This window comes from Microtus ochrogaster, unplaced genomic scaffold (assembly GCF_000317375.1).
Source record: "Microtus ochrogaster isolate Prairie Vole_2 unplaced genomic scaffold, MicOch1.0 UNK31, whole genome shotgun sequence".
NCBI lineage: Eukaryota > Metazoa > Chordata > Mammalia > Rodentia > Cricetidae > Microtus > Microtus ochrogaster.
The window spans coordinates 1,999,511-2,013,002 of record NW_004949129.1 but is presented as its reverse complement, the minus strand read 5'-3'; the positions used below and the strand labels follow the sequence as shown (position 1 = coordinate 2,013,002).

The following is a 13,492-nucleotide window of genomic DNA, read 5'->3' as shown; positions in this document are numbered from 1 at the left end:
AATTTTTTGGTTTGGTTTGTTTCTTTTGAAAAAAGTTTTTCTGTGTAGCTTTAGCTGTCCTGGAACTTGCTCTGTAGACCATGCAGGCCTTGAACTCATAGATCCACCTGCCTCCCAAGTGCTAGAATGAAAGGCATGTACAGCCATGCCCAGCTTTTTTTCTCCCTTTTAAAAGATTTTGAAATTTGACAGGCCATGGTGGCACACGCCTTTAATCTCAGTACTCTGAAGGCAGAGGCAGGAGGATCTTTGTGAGTTCAAGGCCAACCTGGTCTATAGAGAGAGTGCCAGGACAGGCTACAAAGCTATATAGAGAAATCCTGTCTCAAAAAAAATGAAATTTTTTATGTACATGAGTGTTTTATTTGCACATACGTCTGTACACTGTGTATGCCACGTGCCCTTGGCGGTCAGAAGAGGGTATTGAGTTAATGGACGGGTGTGTGTGCTAAGAATCACACCAGTGAGCATTCTTCTACCCTCTGTTGCTCCTTTGCCTCCAGGGTTGTGCATCCCCCCCCCCTCCACTTTCCCCATGATGCGGTTTCTTCTAGGCCTCAGGTAGCTAGCTCCTCCTCCCTGTGATCTCTTTTCACTGCTGCCCAGGGCAGAGGCTTCCTTCTCTGGGAGGTGTGGGGGAATGCTTGTTGCCTCCATTCTACAGATGAGGAAGCTGAGCCTTTGAGGGAGGTTGGTTCAAAGTCACTTGGTAGAGATTTAAAGCCTTTACCTTAATTTCAGATGCATAGCCATGACCCAGGCTCTGCTTCTGTCTCAGTGGTGTCTATGAGAGCAGCTAGCATATCAATGGGACAGAGGACAGCGGAGAGCATGCCCTTTTGTCAGTTGTGTGCCCCTCTGAAAGTTTCCTGGCTGGAGTGAGGCAAATGTGGGCTTTCGTCTGGTCAGAGCTGGGCCTGGGAGGAGCCTGTGCAGTCGACAGCTCCCTGTGAGACACTGGCCCTTTCCAGACTGACTCTGGGAACTCGACTTCCTCAGTTTTTACCCAGTATCACTAAAGAATGGAGTAGAGTCTGAGCTGCCAACCCTAGCAGGTCAGAAGCCGCAGAGTCACTGAACTAGGGGCATTCTGGCAGAGCAGGATGGGGTGGGGGATGTTGGGCAAACCTGACACGTGGCTGTGCTTTCCTGAAACCACGGCTAGGAAGGAGTGGCTCTCCCCGTGCTAGCCTGACTCTTCTTCCCATTTCCGCCGGAGGAAAGGGGAAATGGAATCACTTTGGGTTTGCAGCCATGCATCTCTCTGCTGCTGTATGCCCTGGTCTCCTTAAACTTCCACTTCCCCAGGGCCAGGGAATGTCCCTAGCCCTCTGTGGGTGTATGGTTAGGGAGCAATAGGTCACTTGTTCCTAGGCTGAGGGCAGGAGTCACCAGACAGAAGAACCATCCTTGATAAACTTCCTGATAAGCTTCCTGAGACAGAGTCCTCCTGTCCAGTAGCCAAGTGGGTACAGTGCCCTGCTGTATGTGCCTGGCCCAGGGCCTTGCGTTGCGTGGCAGGGACACCATGTAGGTGGAATTTCTCAGTCCTTCAAGTCCTATTAAGTAGATACTCTCTGAGCCAGGCAGTGGTGGCACACATCTTTAATCCCAGCCCTCAGGAGGCAGAGACAGGTAGATCTGTGTGAGTTCCAGGCCAGACTGGTCTACAGAGAGAGTTCCAGGACAGCCAGGGCTACACAGAGAAACCCTGTCGAAAAGGGGGGGAAAAATAGGCACTATTTGATGTCCATTTTACAGAGAAGGGACCTGTGGCTGAGACTTGGTGACTTGGTCAAGGACACACAGCCCAACAAGAAATAATCTTGGGGCCGGGTGATGGTGGCGCACGCCTTTAATCCCAGCACTCGGGAGGCAGAGGCAGGCGGATCTCTGTGAGTTTGAGACCAGCCTGGTCTACAGAGCTAGTTCCAGGACAGGCTCCAAAGCCACAGAGAAACCCTGTCTCGAAAAAACCAAAAAAAAAAAAAAAAAAGAAAAGAAAAGAAAAGAAATAATCTTGGGCTTTTATTTAGGTCCGGCGCTGACCTCAGACCTGCTCCCTCTCTGCAATCCCATAGAATAGCCTGAGACTAGCTGCTGTGACCTGGACAGCCAAAGCTCAGGTCTAGCTATGAGATAGGGGTGGTGCTGACCTGGAGTCCTGAGGTCAGAGGAACCTCCTCCACGGTAGAGGAAATCTTTGCCTAGACAGTGTGACATTTGAACTCTGAAGGGCAGGAGTTCTCTGGTAGTGGAGGAGGTTGTTCTAGAATGAGGAAGTGGGGAGCCTGCTGTGCTGTGTTTGGGAGTCGCCCTCAGTGGAATGGGATAGGATATTAAACCCCATGTCTAGAGAAAAGTGTGAGGTTCCTTCCTCTTAATGTTCCTTATCCAAGAGATTTAACTCAGTCAGAGCCTTCTCTGCATTGCCATAGGGCAGCTCCCTGCCCTGGTGCGGCCACTCTGCCCCCTGATGCCTGGGAAATGAGTTCCCTTGTTGGTTTTGGAGGAGCTGGGCTCTGAGCAGGGCAGGATGCCAGACAGGCAGGATTCAATTTCAGGAAGATTGCTTTGAGGGCCGGACATGAGTGACCCTGCACATCCCTGCCCCTGTCAGAGAGAGAAGCCCGTGAGGAAGGAGCCACCGCACGCTTCCTAGTGTGCTTCCCTGGGCCTGCGGCAGTGGGCCCGACGAGGGACTCCCCAGTGCTGTCGTGGAGTTTTAACTTCCGCTGTGAGAAGATGGCAGAAAACATAGAAAGCAACAGTGTAAGAACAGACAGTGCTGTGACCAAGAGGAAAACAAAAAAGGAGGGAGCTTAAATCTGGGGCTGAGGATAGTTCTCTCTACAGCGAGGTTTCCATAGAAACCAGGATGGAGTAAGGGGACAGCTGCGCAAGAGTCCCCAACCTGGAGTTGGAAGAAGGTTGATGTGTCCAGGGACAGCGAGGGAGCAATGTGGCTGGCGTGGAGAGTTCAGAGGGGAAGAGACCAAGGGGTGTGCTGTGACGTGGAGTGGGAGCCTTGGCCTTTGTTCTACTTGAGCCGGAAGCCACTGAGGGTAGGGCGTTTGGGAGATGTCTGACCGTTAGGGGTAGACTCTGGTCAAGTGCAAGGTGGAAGGAAGGAGATGGATCTGTGAGAGACGCCTCAGGCCGGCTGACGTGGAGGGAACTGATAGTCGAGCCTGATTTTGTCGGATGTGGTGAGGAGGCCCTGGCTCCACAGGTGAAAGCTGAATGGCTGCTGATCTTGATGAGGGCTTGCAGAGCCTCCCATGTATTAGGTCTCAGCTCAGTGGAGAGACCCCTGGAGTGGGTCAGCTGGGCCTGTCTGTAAGGTAGCAGTGGGCAGGTTTGGGAACTCAACCTCCTCCTTCCTAGGGGGTTATCCTTCTCCTGGTAGGGTGTGTGTGTGTGTGTGTGTGTGTGTGTGTGTGATGAAGGAGGCAGTGTGCACAGGGAGGCACGAGGCCCCTACCAGCCGGGCTCACCTATGTGCTTGCAGACGGCCCCAGGCCAGTCCTGTCTTTCCGACCCAAGCCTGGCTCTAGCCCGGCTGCTTACTCACTTTTAACATGGGCATCCTGACCCAGTCCTGACCCAAAGACTCATGGATTCTTTCCCTGCGGAAGAGGCAGACAGAGGCAGATGTGCCAGGAATGTTGTAAGCCATCGGAGCAAATGGGTCCCTCCCTCTTTCTGCCAGCCCTGTGGTGCCCAGGAGGTACTGATGTTTGTCTACAGAAGAGGGAGAGAGAAGTGCTCCTCCTCCCAGCCTGGACCCCTTTCTCACCTGACTCCTCTGACTCTCCTGTAGTAAGTTAGGGTCCCCCACATCAAACCAGAGGCTTACATTTCTTGGGGAGCGTGGCGCCTCCTGGAATGGACTGCCTGTCTGTCCTCAGGAAGTATTTGGAATTCCTGTAGAATCCACTTTTCCAGGCACTTCTGTCTCCTTGTACTGCCAGACAGTCCAGGCCAACACTATGCTGCTAGTGAGCAGGTACAGCAGGTACAGAAACCGAGGCTTTAACAAGTAAGTCACATGGCACACACTTGCCTTGGGCAGGAAGTGCCCACTGGGAGCTGTAGTCCACCGAATTGGGAGCTGCAGGCAGGTGGCTGCGGCCTCTGGCCGGCCTGGGGAAGAGACCTATAAGAACCTTGTCTGTGATCCTGCCACCAAAGGGCTCAATTTTGACAGTTGGGGGTCTTCCTACTGCTTCCCTCATCTGCATGGAAAGGTAACAGGAAGGGTCAGTGCATCCTGGCATACTTCCTAAGACCCTCTACATGGAGCCAGGGCAGACCCCAGCCTCTGCCCCCACCCTAGCCTGGGAATCTACCTTTGCCTGGAGTTGGATTTGGCCTTCTGTATCCCCCAGAATGAGGAGCTGGGGAGCTTGTTCTGTGGCACCCAGCAGGTTGATTGTAGAGTACAGCTTGGAACCCAAGCCTTTTGGAGTGTCTCTTAATCTGTCCTGTGGTGAGCATAGTCTCCACACACTACGACAAAGCTCTCTGTTGCCCTTTTATTGGCTACCTATGCACCTCAGCCACTAACCAAGCCCTCCCTCCCCTCTGACACTTATACAAATAGCATCCCTGTGAGGTTAGAATTTTAGTGCCTCCAGTGTTTGTAGAAGGTAGGCTTGTAAAACTTGGGGGTGGTGAGGAACCAATGGGCAGGAGAGCAAGGAATCGGTATGCGTGATAAAACAGGTAACAGAGTTTGCCAGTGTTAACACTTTTAAGTGTGTAGTCCAGGTGTGCTAAGTGTATTGTATATTTATAGCTTGTGAGCTGTAGAGAGATGGCTCAGTGGTGAAGAACTCTTGCTGCTCTTTCAGAGGCCTGGAGTTCATTCAGTTCCCAGCTAAAAGCTGCCTGTAACTCCAGCTCTGGGAATACAACACCCTCTTCTGGCCTTGAAGAATACCCACGTGCAAGTGTATACATCCACAAACACATACACATAAAATAAATAATAAAGTAAATGCTTTTAAAAAAATGCAACTTAGGAGGTGTTGGAGACCGGTTAAAAGCATGGACTGCTCTTCCAGAGGACCCAAGTTCAAGTCCCAGCACCTGCATGGAAGATTACGACCCTCAGTAACTCCAGTTCCAGGGGATCCAGTGCCCTCTTCTTGCCTCTGAGAGCACCAGACACACGTGGTGCACAGACATGCATGCAGGCAAAACATTCACACACATAAAATACATCAAATTGGGGCTGGAGAGATGGCTCAGAGGTTAAGAGCATTGCCTGCTCTACCAAAGGTCCTGAGTTCAATTCCCAGCAACCACATGGTGGCTCACAACCATCTGTAATGAGATCTGGTGCCCTCTTCTGGCCAGCAGGCATACACACAGACAGAATATTGTATACATAATAAATAAAAAAATACATCAAATTAAGAACAAAACAGAACAGCTTGGGGCTGGCGATGCAGCTCAGCTCAGGAGTTGTAGAGTGCTTGCAGTGCGTTCAGTCCCCAGCGCTGCAGAGGCCGGCGGCTCTTACCTGTCATCCCCGCGCTCGGGAGTTAAAACAGGAGGATCAGAGTTCATTGTCATCCGCACAGCCTGAGATACACGAGACCGCGTCTCAGAAAAGAAACTAAACATACACTCGGAAGCTGTGGCTATCATTCCCGGTTCACTGTGTAAGACTCGGGGCTCCACCTGCCGTGCCGACAACAGTGAAAATGGAGAGACTGAGTCTCAGCAAGGTTCTGCTTTGCCCCGGGTTGCAGGGCCCGGGAGGGGACAAGCCAGACTTTGAACTCTATTCATTTTACTTATTTGTTTTGGCTGCAGTGCTGGGGCTGTGCGTGCTGGGCATCTGGGCTTGACCACAGTGCCGCATCCTGCATCCGTTCCTTGTATTTGTTTCCTCCGCAGTCTGCCGCCCAGCTCAACAGCCCACTGCAAGTTGGGCTTCTACCACCTGAGAGTCAGTTAGAGAATGAAGGCTGGGGTAGCGAGTGAGGTTGCGGTGACCCCTCCCTCCTTGCCTCTGAAGGAAGTGGAAGCCCAGAGCTTGACCCCCCTGGGCTCACACACCTGCTTTGACCATACCCCCCCCCCTTCCTCTTCCACCCTAGGATGGGTGGCAGAACTTCTGGCCCCTCCTACCCTGCTCTCCCAAGCCTTCACAGCTCAGCTTCCACAGGCACACAGGTGTCAAGTCTGCAGCCATCCCAGGCGGGCTGCTGCTTCATGCCACGTGTGCGCTCCTCTCCCGACACCTCTGGAGGCGCCTGGGAGGGGCCGGTGATAGCAGGCAGGGGGCTTGGGGGCAGGGTGCTGCTCTCGGGGCTTCATTTCTGTCTCCAGCCGGCTGTTCTTCTGATGGCTGCCAGCGTCTGTCCTCTGGGCTGAACAAGTGCTTAGGGGACTCCTAAGGGCAAGTTGGATGAACTAGGCTTCATGCTGAGTCCCAGGAGGTCTCCAGGGTGACGCTGGGACCAGAGAAAAGCTGATGTGTGGGTCTCTCACAGCCACTACCCACAATAGACCGGATTTTGGTTCTTGTAAGTTAAGGATAGGACCCTGTGCATGCTAAGTTTGCCTTAGCCACACCTAGGTACCAGGAATCTCTGATTTTTGTCTTTTTTTATCTACCAAAGATTCAGATAAAGTTTCATTTAGTTATTTTTTAGTTTCTCTTGTTTAGAAGCAGAAGTTTATAAATAAGGCCTTGCCACAGTGGCTCAGAGTTGCCTGTGGTCTCCTCTGGGGACCGGCACTTCAGCTCTCTGGGGATTTGGAGGTGGTTTTGTGAGGAGGGTGGCTCTTGGCCAGCCTCTTGTCAGTCATCCTGTAAGCCCCCCCCCGTGCGTGGCTCCCACATGCTGGCATCTTCGGCTCCCCCAGGCCCCCAGCACCTCTGCTCTCAGCTGGGCTCTGAGTCTCTCGCCTCCACAAGGATGTCTGGGTGTGAGTTTCAGGGCGGTTGTGCTCCAAGTGTGTCTCACACCCAAGCTGCTGCCACCGAAGTCCTGTGCCCAGGGAGGGACGGGATGCCAGTAAGAGGAGAGGACCATGTGAGAAGCCACAGCACTGAGAAGTGAGCTAGGCAAAGTGGGGGAGGGCGGAGAGTAAAAGAGGAGAGAGGAAGGGAAAGGCACAGGGATGCTGGGGTGCAGAGAGAGGCTCCCGAGTGGGGGAGAAATGGAATGAAGGCCCAGACAGACATGGGTGACAGTATTTCCCGTGGGCTGTGGGCAAACAGGCGTTCTCATACATTACGCCAGGAATGCCAACTGCCAAGGGAATTTGGCAGTGCCTAACAAAACCACGCATGCAGGATGACCCAGCAATACTGCTTCTAGGGAATTCTTATCTGGAAGATAGACTCCCGGCAGCGTGAAAATGTACACATACCATGTAACACAATGTAGTGTTTCTGCTCATTACAAATATAAATGTTTGTCCATAGGCCATGGATTCGGTAAAATGTATTTCATCTGTCAGCTGCAGTTGCGAGGGCTGGGGATACAGTCCAGCGGCACAGCGCTTGCCAGGCACGCACCGCACACAGCCTTGTTCGATCCCCAGTACAGGGTGGGGAAAGGGTATAAATAGAGTACTAAGGCTTGCGTGGTGGTTTGACTGTGAATTCCAGCTCTCAGGAGGCAAGAGTGGATTTTGAGTTTGAGGTCAGCCTGGCCTAGGTAGGGAGAGCTAGTCTTAAAAAAGTAACAGTCAGTTTTATAAGCAAATGAAGAAGGCTGCTCTGTTGGGCAGTAACTCAGCTGTTAGAGTGTTGGCTAATCTTGCAGGGGAAGGCAAGAGGGTCAGAAATTCAAAGGCATCCCTGGCTACATGCAGCGTTTGAGGCAAACCTTGGATGCATGAACCCCAATCTCAAAACAACAAAATAAGGCCCCGGGCATGGTGGCACACGCCTTTCATCCCAGCACTTGGGAGGCAGTGCCAATGTGTCAGGGTGTTTTGCCTGTATGTATGTCTGTGTATCACATGTATGTCTGGTGACCATGAAGGTCAGAAGAGGATGTGAAATGCCACATGCATTTCATGGGCTCTGGGAATTGAACCCTGGTCCTCTATTTCTTTCTTTTTATCTATCTATCTATCTATCTATCTATCTATCTATCTATCTATCTATCTATCTACTTACCTACCTATCTACTCATTTATTCATGTTTGTTTTTGAGATAGTATCTCACTGTGTAGCTCTAGCTGTCCTGGAATTCATTGTGTTGATCAAGCTGGCCTTGAACTCACAGAGACCCTTTAAAGGCAAGCACCATTAGGGACAGCATGAACCCAGCTCCTCTAAAAAGGAAACAATGTTTTTAACCTCTAAGCCATCTCTCCAGCCCTGTTATTTTGGATGTGCATGCATGCATGGGGGGAGGGGCACATAGCCACAGCATGGAGAGGTCAGAGGGTATCTAGTGGAAGTCGGTGCTCCCCTTCTACCATACCAAGTGAGGGCCCAGGAATTGAACTCAGGTCACCAGGCTTGGCAGCAAGCACCTTTTTGGTTTTGTTTTGTTTCTTGATTTTTTTGAGACAAGGTTTCTCTGTGTAGCTTTGGAGCTTATCCTGGAACTTGCTCTGTAGACCAGGCCGGCCTCAAATGCAGCAATCCGCCTGACTCTGCCTCCTGAGTGCTAGGATTAAAGGTATGCCCACCACCACCCCGGCCTGGAATAATAATTTTAAAAATGGGGTATAGTTATGGATTGTATTGTGTCTCTGGAAAGGCATGTGTCCTACACCCCTGTACCACATGATGTGACCTTATCTGGAAATGGGGCCGTCACAGATGAGATGCAGTCACCCTGGAGCGAGTGGCCCCTAACCCAGGAAGTGGTTCTGGGTGACTAGTGAGACGCAGGAGAGTGCTGTGCAGGACTGTAGAGCCCTCAAGCCAGGGAGTACCAGATTGCCTGGCGCCACGCTGCCAGAAGCAGGGGAGCTAACACTTCAGACAACTCTGAATTTAGACTTCTGGATTCCGGAAGCTGGGGAGGGCGTGATACCTCTATGTTTTAAATTTTGTTTTTTTTTGTTTTTGTTTTTGTTTTCTTCCTTTTTTTTACTTCTTTGTTATGCTGGGGGTTGAACTCTTGGGTTTCTTGCACGTGCCAGTCAAGGGTTCTATTTCTGGGCTATGTCACCAACCCAAATTCCTGTGGATGGAGAGTTTGCTTTGAGTTTGGGTTTTTGTGCGTCAGGTGAGGGGGAGTTTGAATCTCACTCTGTATCCCAGGCCAGTCTTGAATCTGTCTTCTTTTCTCAGTTGGCTTATAGGCCCGCATCACTCCGCACAGCCCACATTTCTCTTTTATGCAAGCTGGGCTGAGAGTGTAGCTCAGCTGGCAGGGTGTCTGGGCGCCATGCACTAGCACCCGGGTTCACTCTCCAGCATGAACCAGCGTAGTGGTGCATGCCTTATTCCTAGCACTCAGGAGGTGGCAGCAGAAGAATCAGAGGCTCAAGGCTGTCCTTGGCTCCACAGGCCTGGGCTACACGAGACCCTGTCCTTCAAATCTCTGGGAGAAAGATGAAAAGAAAGAGAGAAAACAGCTGGGCTGTGGTGGCGCACGTCTTTAATCTCAGCACTCGGGAGGCAGAGGCAGGCGGATCTCTGAGTTCGAGACCAGCCTGGTTTACAGAGCGAGTTCCAGGACAGCCAGGGCTACACAGAGAAACCCTGTCTGGAAAAAACAAAAGTGGGTTCTAAGCTGCTCTGGACTGCAGAGGTTCCTGTCAGCATGGCGGGTTTGCTGGTAGAAGGTGACTTTGTGAAAGACAGGAGGAGATGAAGCCAGAGAGGCAGGGGGAGTGGGAGAGCACACGAGGAAATGTCACTAGCCCTGGAGCTGTGTCACAGAGAGGGATGTGCTGAGTCTCCAGTCTGGCTTCGAGCCCATGATGGATGCTGGCGAGTCCCATTGGCCCTGGCCTGTCATATCCCCTCTACTGATGGCTTCTGGAGCTGAGCTGAACTCCCCCAGCACTCTCTAGGTGACCACGTACTGGGGTGTCCTAGGTTCTTTCAGGTGACTTTGGGGTCTCTGCTGAGAGCAGTCTGTCTGCCTCTGTTTGTGGGATTTGCTCAGGCAGAGGGTGAACCCTCTGTTGGCCACTAACTGGGTCCCCTTTAGGACTTGGTAGGTTAAGGACCCGGAAAGTGTCAGAGGGAAAAGAAGTTTAAAAGCAACAACACCAGCAGAGGTTGGTGGCTCCATCTGCCTTTGTGAATGTGGACAGATGTCCAGGACGCCCCCTCCACTAGTCCCCCCCTCCCCCCAGCTGCTGCTCCGATTCATGCTGGAGTTAGCTGCTCTCTGCCCCCACCCAGGGAGCTCAGCAGATCAGTGCCGCCTGGAACCTCGGCATGGGGTCTCTGTGGCACCAGAGGACTGAGATTCACTTTGTCTTTGAGTTCATCAGAGTTTCTGTGGTTGCATAGGAGGCTCAGACCTAGATACGTCCACTTGTCCCAGAGCTTTGACTGTCTCACCTATATGAAGATCTATCCTGTCCTGCTTGGGCACAAAGGTGGCCATGGCCATGTGGACTGTGGACTGTGGGCAACAACCCTGGATTAGATTTGCTGTGCATCATGGATCTGAGTGCCATGAGACTTCTGCAGTGTTCATGTATCCAACAGTCAGTTAGGAAGGACCTGTTGTCTGGCACACATGGTGCCAGCTCCTGAGAGACAGCAGTGACCAAGTCAACCAAAGCCCGTGCCTGTCCTTGAACGTCACTGTCCAGTGGGAGAAAGGCTAAAGCTTGAAGATGAGATTTCAGATAACAGTGAACTCACTGAAGGAAGTTAAACGGTGGGCGGTGCCTGACTATGAGTGGAGGCTGGGAAGGGCCACTGTGTGGGCAGAGCCTTAGGGCTCGGGAAGAACATTCCAGACAACAGGAAGGCCAGACTCAAGGGCTGGAGACAGACCAGGCTACCACATGGAGGGACGCAACCAAAGGCCCAAGTGGCTGTGATAAGTCAGGGGTCAGGGTGTTGCCCAGTTCGCAGAGCTGGGCACAGTGCCCACCCTACCTCACCCACCCTCCTGCCAGGATTTGGGGAGCTGAGGGAGGGTGGGAGGTGGAGGGAGGGAGGTTTCTGCTACTGAACAACTCCTCCAGCTGCCTTGTGAGGAAGGGTTGCCGAAGGTGAAGAGCTAGCAGCAGTCGGGCCTGGCATGGGTGTTTGAGCTACCGAGCAGGGACCAAGGTGTGCTAGGTCCAGACCCACTGAGACTCGGCTCCAGAATCCCTCCCAGTTGCCGTGGATTAGGGGTGGAGGGGCCGGCCTGCCGCTGGGAGGGAATGTGGCTTTGTCCTGTGAGAACAAAGAACAGAGCCTGGGGCCCTCTTCTGGGGGTGGGGGCTGGCCAGAGGCTGTTGACAGGACTTGGGGCTGAGGTTCAGCGTGTGCTGAACAGACTACAGCCCCAAGATCCAGAGTAAGTGCCCCGCTAAGGGCATCCCAGAACCTCCAGGCAGCAGGACTGAGCAAGGGGGATGCTCAAATCTTGCTGCCTCATAATGCCTTGTTCATAAGAGGATTTGAGCAGAGCTATGGGCCTTGGTGTAGGACAGGGGAGTAGGGTACCTGGGAGGTGGTATTCCTGGACCTCCAGGGCCCTGACAGCCACTTCCCTCTTCCCCTAGCCCTGTGGCTGAGGCCTCCTTGTCCCCACTTCAACGTGGGGGCCCACCAGGATGAGCAAGCTGCCTAGTGAGCTGGCCTGTGACTTGGAGCACAGTCTGCCAGCCCTGGCCTCCCTGGGCAGTTCCCTGTCCCGCAGCCAGAGCCTGACATCACACCTCATCCCACCACCCCCGGAGAGACGCAGGGCCATCTCCGACGTCCGCCGCACCTTCTGTCTGTTTGTCACCTTCGACCTGCTCTTCATCTCCCTCCTATGGATCATCGAGCTAAATGTGAGTTGGGGGTCACGTGGGGGAGGCCTTCACCTGCTTCCTAGTCCATCTGCTTGCAGCATGCGAGGGTCGTTGGGCCTCACTCATGGAGTTGATCTGAGTTAAGTGGAGAACGGAAAATAAGAATAGCTGTAGTTATTTTCCACGTAAGGAGAGGGAACGGTACCTGGGGGGCGAGGGGATCAGAGGGGTTGTCCTAGGCTCCCCAGCAAGAATGCGAACAGATCTCTAGCTCCAGAGCCGTGTGCTCGGCTTCTTCACCATACTGCCCCCTAGTGGTGACTCTGCGAACAGGAGGAGAAATGCCTCCAGCCAGCCGAGCAGAGGATATTTTTTTTCTTTCTTTCTGCCTTACTTTGCTCTCTGGCTCAAGTTCATCCATCTATTAATCAAACGTGCTAGGAGGCCCTGCGGTGCCCCAGGTGCTGTGCTAAAGGCAGAGAATACAGTGGGGTGAAAACTCCCAGTTCCTGGTTAGTGGCCCTGGTTTGGGGGGATCTGCCTGGTGGCCTGGAGATGGAACTGTCTCAGAGTGCAATGTCCACATCCCAATAATGCTTCTGACTGAACCTCAGCATACACAAAGTCAGAGGCCCTGAAACAGGGTGTTCCCGGCCTGGCCCCGCTCAGTTTTTTCTCTGTTAATGTGTGGTCTCAGTCCCCAGGGCCCCGTGTTAGCGTGGGTTCATAGTCAGAGTTAGAGTTGGCAAACATCCTTTTTCCAGGTCTCAGATTTGCCTTTCTTGGTATAAGTGGAGAGTTTGGGAAGGGGTTAGTTAGCAGCAAGATGGCAAGAAGTCCATTTGCCTCTGATCACGTTGAACTGGAAGGGTAAGGCAGAACCCTGAGGGTAGGTCAGATGAATTGGTACCCTGGGGGTGATGCAAGAACCACTGAAGAGGGCACTGGGTTATCTTACTGATACAGGGCTGAGCTTCTGGGGTCCTGGGCGTCTTCCTTTTGAAGGTCCCAGCTAGCATCCAAGCAGCCCTGCAGCTCACCCACACCCCTAATTCAATGCATATTTTATAACCCGAGAAGAGCTGGGAGAATGTTGATAATTTTGCTTTTGAAATTCTTCCGCTGACAGCTGTGATTGCTCAGCAGTCATCAGGCAGCCTTGAGCGTTCCCGCGATGCGAGAGAGCCTATCCCACAAACACACTGCTGTAACACAGATGTAATGAAAAGGTTCAGGATACCGGATTGAACTCTTAGTGGAGTCAGTGCGACATTTTGCTGGGCAGACAAAGGGGAGAAAAGGCGTCTTTTTGAGATGGGGTGCATGCGTAACCCAGGCTGGCTTTGAACTCAGTCACGCACTCACCTCAGCCTCTTGAGCACGGATGTTACAGGCATGTCCCGTGTGCCTGCCTGAAGATGTTATTGGTGTTCAGTTTGTTAGTTTTGTTTTATGTTAGGGGAAGGGGAGAGTGAGTTGGGGGGCGCATACCTGTGGAGTCAGTTCCCGTGCACTGGGGTCAAACCTAGACACTCAGGTCCTCATTATCAGGTAGCAAGCACCTTTACTAACCGATCTGTCT

The 13,492-nt window shown here is 52.5% G+C and overlaps 1 protein-coding gene across 2 annotated transcripts in view; it reads left to right on the top strand.

The window, feature by feature from the left end:
• The window catches only part of Stard3 (StAR related lipid transfer domain containing 3), a 23,774-nt gene that overhangs the window by 2,443 nt on the left and 7,839 nt on the right, over nt 1-13,492 (top strand). For both annotated transcript variants that reach the window (XM_026789893.1, XM_005368286.2), the window contains exon 2: nt 11,677-11,949. In XM_026789893.1, the coding sequence (XP_026645694.1) occupies nt 11,728-11,949 (222 nt within the window). In that variant the 5' untranslated portion in view covers nt 11,677-11,727. The remainder of the gene's footprint in view (nt 1-11,676; nt 11,950-13,492) is intronic.